Source organism: Triplophysa dalaica, chromosome 9, assembly GCF_015846415.1.
Source record: "Triplophysa dalaica isolate WHDGS20190420 chromosome 9, ASM1584641v1, whole genome shotgun sequence".
In the NCBI taxonomy this organism is placed as follows: domain Eukaryota; kingdom Metazoa; phylum Chordata; class Actinopteri; order Cypriniformes; family Nemacheilidae; genus Triplophysa; species Triplophysa dalaica.
In genome coordinates this window covers 16,423,170-16,432,252 of record NC_079550.1, presented here as the reverse complement: position 1 = coordinate 16,432,252, position 9,083 = coordinate 16,423,170, and the positions used below count along the sequence as shown (strand labels likewise).

At 39.8% G+C, this 9,083-nt stretch overlaps 1 protein-coding gene across 1 annotated transcript; it reads left to right on the top strand.

The window, feature by feature from the left end:
* The first annotated feature begins 236 nt into the window (after nt 1-236).
* Nucleotides 237-8,725, top strand: LOC130428373 (galectin-9-like). Its single transcript, XM_056756350.1, is given in 11 exon segments — nt 237-393; nt 1,668-1,756; nt 4,627-4,790; nt 4,793-4,833; nt 4,909-5,028; nt 6,030-6,059; nt 6,743-6,772; nt 7,222-7,251; nt 7,875-7,963; nt 8,087-8,243; nt 8,375-8,725. Coding segments are annotated over 11 exon segments (933 nt in total). The 5' UTR covers nt 237-357; the 3' UTR covers nt 8,522-8,725.
* The last annotated feature ends 358 nt before the right edge of the window (nt 8,726-9,083 follow it).

Here is a 9,083-nt window from a genome sequence, read left to right as displayed (position 1 = left end):
AACACAGTAAACGATCAAAGGGAGATAATGAAAGTATTTTAAACGTCGTTTAAAAGTCCTCTTTTTTACTTCTTAGTTTTAAACGTCTTTTCAATCAACTTTGTAAAGTTCCCATCCAGATCTATTGAATATGTGGATATTTATTATAACGTGTTCTCTCAGAAATCCATTAGTTGTTGTTTGTTCCTCCTAAAGCATTTTGCATAGTTTGAATAAGAGCTTTCAGAGGAAACGAAACACATGTGGGCGGTGTTTTAAATATTAACCAACCATCATATATCAGACGCTCGGCATCATATCAGCTAAAAGCTTGTGATCGGTCTGGAAAAATAGCTAGAGGTCCACCTAACTTTCAGAATGGCATTTTATCAACAACAGCCGTTTTACAACCCGGTAAGAATCCTGCAATTGATTTACTTATGTAGTTTTTGTCTTTTAAGTTGAAAGTTATAATGTGGTTTCATTATTGCCCCTTACGAAAATTAACCATATGGTTTTATGTGTGACAAGAGTGGTAGGCTTAAACATGCTTTTTTGTGCATTGATTACTTAGGGCTAAACCATGGTTTACAAGGTTTTACTAACCATCGTTTACTATGCTTTTTACAAAAAACATTGTGTAAACCGTGGTTATTTTGTGATAACCATCGTTTACAGTAACCATGGTATTTTTGTTTTAACTATAGTAAATTTGATTCGATCGTTAATAGCCCCTTGTAGATGGACATCAAAATGCGTTTGTGCAAAGCTGGGAAATTGAAACAGAAAGGAGATGATGAGTTTGATTAGGGGCGTCACACCCGTGGGGGGGGGGGGGGGGTTGGGGGGTGAGTTATGGTTACACTTTTTCCTGTGAGAGGGTTAAACACTCGCACCTTTTCTGCAGTTTTGTGCAAACGCCTGACAGCAGTTTCTCTTCCGTTTTTCGGGCCGCTCTGTGTCTGCTTCCCTTCCCTATGGAAAGCCAAATTGTTCATAAATGCCTTTTTTTGAGCTAAATTATACTTTTAATAACTGAACAATCATGATCCACTTACCGTTCATTATAATAACTCGCATATTAACAATCAGTTGTCCTCGATAATTCCATGTTATTTTGTCTATTTCGCAACCTAGCAGACAAAACATGACACACTGAAGCGCTAAAAAATGAGCACACGCTTTCGACATGAAGAGAGCACGTTATTTTCGCCTGTTTGGACACTTCGAACACACGTTTCCGCTGCTTGCTTTGTTGACCTGTTGACGTTCATAACGTGCGTTTATCCGGCCAAAAACGGGCGTCAAAAATGCACGTTTTTGGCTGGATAAAACGCACGCACAAAGCATGCGTTTTCGGTGGCTCCAAAGCGAACGTCGAGATTTTGCTTTCAAGATTTCCATACAGTGCATGCAACCATGTTAATAAAAAAGTTGTTGAAGATACTTCAATATTTTTAAATACATAAATGTTTGGTGGCACATTAGGAATAGTGGTTTAAGCAAGGGAATTTTGTATGGTGCATTATGTTGCACATTTCTTGCACAGAGCAGGTTTTTAGAAAAAAGTTATAGAAAAAGTAATAGGGGACGGTGCCTCAGTAAAGCTTTTGTTCTAGCAATGCCCCTGGTAGTATATACAAACACATGCTTACATGTTTTGGGTGGTTTTTGCGCCTCCGATACAGAAAACTCCATTCAAAGGTTCGATTCAGGGAGGCTTACAGGTTGGGAAGATCATAACCATAAGTGGAAGGGTTTTGCCAAATGCTAATAGGTGAGTAAAAATCTTTTGTTGACTATTTTAAAGGACAAATGTCTATTTTGTATTTTGAGATTCAATGGAAAATGTTATACTTTATATTTCTATGTGTAGCTCTTTGGTGTAACAAGGTGTAAAATGTGCGCAGGGTTGAAAAAACTTTGTTTTATTTGTTTTGCTATTTAATACGTTGTTGGTCAAATCCTATATCATCTTCAGTCGGTCTCTTGACGTTGCGTTGAGTTAGTTCTTGAGAACCTATCATTTCCAAGATAAATTTTTAACGTCAATGGGCTTGGCGAATGGCTCACACACGCCAGTCTCCGCCCGTTACATACGGGTATAAAAGGAAGATGGTTGCGGTCATTCAATCATCTTTCGCTATTCGTAACCTGTTTGGCACATGATGCAGCTATTAGCTCTTCGAGACCTTCAACTGCTGGAAAGGCTTATCGATTAGGTGTTCTGCCACCTCATACCCCGAACAGATCTATCCCTTCTCCGAGCGGGATGCCGTTCTCGAGGCGTGTCGTGGTAAAGATAGATGCCTCCCTGCAGGGTGGGGTGCAGTGTGCAACGGGCACGCAGTATCGGGACAGTGGACGGGTTCCCAACTGCGATGTTATTTCTACTGCCTAGAATTGTTGGCTGTCCTTCTGGCACTGAGGAGGCTTTGGCCCCTAGTGCAGGACAAGCAAATGCTAGTCCGGTCGGACAGCACCACTGCCATGTTGTACATCAATCATCAGGGCGGCATACGCTCATAGCAGATGTCACAACTCGCCCTATGCCTCCTCATATGGAGCCAGCAGGTAATCAAATCCCTGCAGGCCATTTTCATCCCGGGCAACCTGAACCAGACAGCCGATGTGCTCTCTCGTCAGGGAATGCCCCACGGAGAGTGGCGACTCCATCCTCGCACAGTCCGGCTCATTTGAAAGCGGTTCGGCCAGGCACGGGTGGACCTGTTTGCCTCCCCGGACTCCACCCATTCCCCGCTTTGGTACTCCCTGGCCGAGGGTCCCCTCGGCACGGATGCCTTAGCACACAGCTGGCCACGGGACAAGTGGAAGTATGCCTTCCCCGCAGTGAGCCTCCTTGAACAGGTCGTGTGCAAGGTCAGTGAAGAGGTGCTTCAAGAGCTCTTTGGTGTAACAAGGTGTAAAATGTGCGCAGGGTTGAAAAAACTTTGTTTTATTTGTTTTGTTATTTAATACGTTGTTGGTCAAATCCTGTATCCCTTTCAGTTGGTCTCTTGACGTTGCGTTGAGAGGTGCTTCAAGTTCTGCTAGTTGCACCTTACCGGCCCAACCAGACTTGGCTCTCAGATCTCGGGGCTCTGACGACAGCCCCCCTGGCCGATTCCACTGACGAAGGACCTTTCGTTGCAGGTGGAAGGGCACGGTTTGGTTCCCCAATCCAGGCCTCTGGAATCTCCGTCCCTGGACAGGACGAGACCTTGAGTGGCATGCCGCCGGCGGTAAGAGACCGTCCTGCAGGCTAGAGCCCCCCACCAATAGGCGTGTATTAGTGGTGCCTCTTCTCGTCCTGGTGTTCTTCCCACGGGAAGCACCCACAGAGTTGCTTTATCGGGTCAGTGTTGACCTTCTTACAACAGAGACTAGAGAGTAATCTCTCCCCATCCACGTTGAGAGTGTATGTAGCCGCTATTGCCACTCATCACGATCTTCTGGAGGGTAAGTCTCTTGGTCGACATAACCTGGTCACCAGGTTCCTCAGGGGCGTGACCTCGGCCATGATCGTTGGGCTCTTATGACCATAATATGGTCATAGAGGGCCTTGGTACAGCCGCTTTCAAGCCCGCACACAGAGCCTTAGAAGCTCTCATCAGGGGAAGGCTGTCTCCAAAAAGTGGCTGGCGCATTGGATTGTGGATGCCATTTCCTTGGCGTACCAATCTCTAGATCGCCTGTGCCCACTGGACAGCACCTTTCGCAAGGTTTTATAATCTCCGAATGGAACCAGTGTCAGCCCATGTCTTACACCCTACCGTATAGGACAGGCATGGCCTGGGCGTACGCCTGTGAAAACGCCTTCAGGTGAGTCCAGTGCGCTATATAGCCTCCCTACTTCCCCCTTAGGGTGGAGCGGTCTGATGGAACCAAGTCCAGTTCTGGTAGAGTTCCACCTACTCAGGTGGACCCCTATACTAGGACTATTGCCCCACACATAGTGACTCCCCTGCAGGGCAGTCCCGTATGTTGATTCCCTCACTCCTGATTTCCCCGTTGGTGAATCTGTGACCTCCCCTCCGGTGACACTCCCACCTGGGCTCTGTCTTCTCTACTCGGGCTGACATATTCTCGCATGTGTTCTCCCCACTGACGAGACCATGTCAGTGTCTCCCCATGTACATCCCCTAGCGGTAGGATGCAGTCTCTGTTACACACTCTCCAAGAGGAATGAACTCGCCTCTGTCCGTGATGACTGTCAGTACAGGCTTCTCAGTATGACCACTACTGTTCCACTGGAAGATTACTTCTCGCTGTAGCGATCACTTGTGACTCGCCAGGCTAGTCAGTGTTGCTCCGCTTGACGTCGTGATAAGGCACAGTTAAGTGTAAAGATAGGTTCCCAGTCTGTCTCTCAACACAAGGTCAAAATGTCTTCTTTTGTGTACTGCAAGTCATGAACGACATGAAGGTTTTATTCTGGTGTACTATCCCTTTAATGCGTCATAATTATTTCAATGTATTTATTCATAATTATTTATTTAATTATTAACATTAGCCTATATAAATATTTACCTGCTCTATATAAATCTGAAACAATGCTTAAATTAAATAAGCATAAAAGAACATTTTATACTTGTTACAACTGTTTCCTATTTCTTAATATCTCATAGCTCAGTTTGTGTTCTGCAGATTCGATGTGAACCTCCAGTGTGGTTCTCATTCCCAGGCAGACATTGCTCTGCATTTTAACCCACGTTATGAGAGTGGTTCTGTGTATGTAGTGCACAACACCTTACAGAACCGTATTTGGGGTTCGGAGGAACGCAAGTATGAAAATCCCTTCCCTCAGGCCACCCGTTTAACCTCCAGATCCTTGTCACCCAGGACTCATACAAGGTCATTATCTTACTTTGTAATGTGTTAATAAATCATTTGAGAGACATTTCTTCACTTTTTGTTTGTTCTCTCTAGATAAGCACTAATGGGGTACACTTCATGGACTTCAGACACCGTGTTGCATTCACTCAGGTTGACACTATCACAGTAAACGGGATGGCGGAGCTGAACTCCATTGGATTCCAGGATCCTGCTGTAAGTACAAAAATATATTATATAGATATGTATGAAATTATTAAAATGCATTTAGGATTAGAAAAAAATAAGCCACTGACTAAACATTGTGGCTTTAGTCATTTTTGGACACTGTTAAAACAGCATTGCATAAGCAAAACAAAATATCAAGATGCAACCACAAAACAATAGTGCTAGAGCTTTTTTGAAACTACATTTATTTTCTCTTACTATTACAAATGGTGTACAATACAAATGTTCCTGTAGCTCAGTGGTAAGAGCATTGCGTTGAAGACGCAAGATTTTGGGTTTGATCCAAGGGGATTGCACATACCTATGTATAAATGCGTAGGGTATTGCAATGTAAGTCGCTTTGGATAAAAGCTTCTGCCAAATGCGTAAAAATGTAAACATAACATGTTGTTTAGTATAGATAGTTGGCAAATAAATGTGTCATATGGTGTAACGTAGCAAAATTTTGAAAACAGACTGTTAATATTACATTGGTGTATAATATTTACATTTATCATAAAAAACTGCATTCTTTTTTACTTTCTTTCCTTATGTACCATAAGGGCAATTGGTTTTACAACAAGACCAGCATACAAAAAAGACAAGGACAGTACATACAAAATCGGATCTATAAATATTGAAGTAAAAAGCCAACAACAGGTCCAAACAAACTACCTACTTCCACATACTCTGGGTACTCCTAACAGAGGGAAATCTTAGAGCTCCTGAGATTAACAACTGAAACTGATAATAGAGAGGCTTGGAAGTATCCATCAAGATAGAATGGGCTTTCCTAACTACCTGACCTATATAACAAAGCATAAGAGAGATTTATCATTTTTTCACAAATTTGAGCACACCATAGGATAATTTTGCATATAAATCAAATTATACTTCATTGGTATTTTGTTGGAAATATATTCATGCATATTCAGGTGCAACAGTGGGGCCATGTTTTTTAATCAATATTTACTGCATTTCAGTAATCTGATCAATTTTTTTCTTGGCAGCCCTTCATACCTCCACAAACAGTTTTTCTGGTAAGTACTGTCACCTTTACCTGTGAAACAGAGGTGGGGAATTAACAGATCACTTGTAGCCCTTTCCCATCCACTTAACATCCTTAAACTCTCGTGGATATTTTGCATTTTAAAGAGCAATGTAAGTCACTTTGGATAAAAGCGTCTGCCAAATGCCTAAATGTAAAAAATGTAATGTAATGCTAAGTGGAATAATGTTTTGACTTTAAATACAATTATTTATAAGACATTACAAATCTTAAAAAGGTGCATTAAAATGTTTTAAAACCACTTTTATAATGCATTATACATACATGCTTCATGGAAAGTGTTACCATATATGTTTATAATTTATAAATATAAAATTGTGCGTATGATTTTACAGGGGGAAAAGGGGTGGGTTTGGGAAGACGAATTAAGACCTTATTTTGTTCTTGTACATAACATACATGTGGTAATGGGACTAGTAAGAAAGCCAAGGTTCTAAGCTTTCAAAAGATACCATATATGTCTAGGTTTGTACTTCACAACTTGAAAACTTAATGATGCAATATTGGACCCGCCGAATGGTCCACTGGTTATTTGGTTGTTGTTGGTGTCGGTCTCTTACAACGGGTTTATGGATAAAAATAAATGTTATACTATATTACGACCAGTTGACATTTTAATTTTCCTCTTAAACATCAAGTTTTATTTATTTACAGCCTCAGTTTGCCACACCTCCTGGATATGGGGTAAGTCATTTGAAGTGTTGACCTTAAAACACAAGTCACCTGACAACCTTTTGGTAATCTACACTATAAAGTTCAAAGATTCCTGCTTATAAGATTCTACAACCATTAAGAGCCACAATCCTTTAACACAGGTCATGTTGTTATTAATGAAAGCAACATTTATTTAGTAAAAGATATATTCTTTTGTCATTGTGTATTTGGTTTTGCAAGAATAGATTTGTACACAATAAGAGACCCTAACTCATGACACAGATAACACATTATTATAATACATAGTTTCCGCTTTTAAACGTTTACTTGCACATAAAGACTTTATTGTCAGATTTAATGCTGTTATGGCATTGCATATACTAATATTTTTCAATCTGTGTTGTGAGATAACATAGTGTTTATCTTAAAGTGTTTAAACAGGAGTCATAATTTAATTATATATTTTTATCACCCCACAGTTCCCAGCATATCCAACTGCAGCTGCCTATGTAAGAACATTTCCCACCACAGACATCATGTTCACATATATCGATATACATTTTTTATTAAAACTAAGACGTGTACCTTACATAAATGCTTACTTTAGCAGTTTCTCAGTTCTAACATTTTGCAGACAATAGAGAACAAAACCAGCAGATCTTTTTAGTGAGACGCTAGTATAATGCTTCTACGTGTTTGTGGTTTTCATAGGTTTTCTTACCTTTAATGACATTTTCATTAATTGCACACTGTTTTGCTATATAATGTTTTAATAACTTCTTGCCTCCTATTTTTTTAGGTTGTTGATTTATATTTCTAAAATGGAGGTTATGGCCCCAACTGTTAAGATTTCTGTGAAACCAATTTCCCCTAATGTGTTATCGGAATGTGAAACTTTCCTTCACATTTCGAATGACCTGAAATACGTTCCTTAACTTTGCAACACTGAATGAGCATGAACAATCAGAAGAAAGCTTAAGAAATAAATATCACACAGAATTCAGTTGTATTTATTCCTTTGTAAAACAATTAGTTCAATGCAAAAGGTTTACATACTTCAGAAACTATGCTCTTTACGGAATTTTACACATTTATTATACATATGTTCAATTGTTTTTATTCACTTGTATAGACTGTCCCATACAAAACGGTAATCAACGGTGGATTATACCCTGGCAAAAACATTATCATCCAAGGAATTATCCACCCTAATGCTAACAGGTTTGTCAATACCTCACACAGAAGATTGTAGCTCTTTAGTATTATACGTACAAAAGAGTTTGGTTCCAAAATGGGAATATTTGGGTATATTTTTCATATATACATGGCTTCTCTGTCTCTCAGAATAGCGTTTAACCTGCGCCATGGAAGCGGCATTGCATTGCACTACAATCCTCGTTTTGATGAGAACCTGGTTGTGCGCAACTCCCTTCACAAGGAGAGCTGGGGTTCAGAGGAACGGTTTGGAGGCATGCCATTTCATAAAGGACAACCTTTTCAGGTAGACCAACACAAATCTTTATGATCTTGATTTTAAGTAGACTAAACAGATTTGGGAAATGTTGTCATATTACATGATGATAATACTATTGTTCTTTATCATTAAGATGTGATGTGTACTTTATGTTTCAGGTCACCCTCTCTTGCAATCCCCATCATTACAATGTGTTTGTTGGTGGCCAGCAAGCACACACTTTCAACCACCGTTTCACAAAATTGCATGAAATCGACATTTTGGAGGTTTCTGGGGATCTACAGCTGACTTTAGTGCAGGCCTAAGGATTTAATGTCTGATATATTCATCCAGGGCACTTAATGCGAGGACATATTCAATGTGTACGAAATAGCTTACATGTACATTTATATTATCAAAATGTTTACTCCTGACAACAGCCTGTTAAGAATCATTCAGATGTATTCCTGTGCCCTTTTACTGTGAATTTTAATATCATCTATAAAAATAAAAGTTGTTTTTTAGACAAATTGCTGCTATAGCTTTCTTATTGCATGCAAGGATAACAATGAGCTGGCTATTAAATCTTTTAACCAAGAAGGAGACATTTCATCCAATTATTTGTAGTTCAACATTCAAAACCTTCAACGTGTAAAGTTAACGTGCATTTGAACTAAAGGATCATGAAAAACTAACCTGTATTCTCACATAATTTGACTGATAGACAATGTTTGCATTTTAGGAAATAGGCTAATTTATAAGTTTTTGACATTCTTTAATTTTCTTGTAGATTTAGAACATTTGTTTATGAATCCTATGTTATTTTCAATACGAAACACCCATGGAATCATGTATAAAATGTAGGCTTGTTTAGGTAAAGTGATTTGG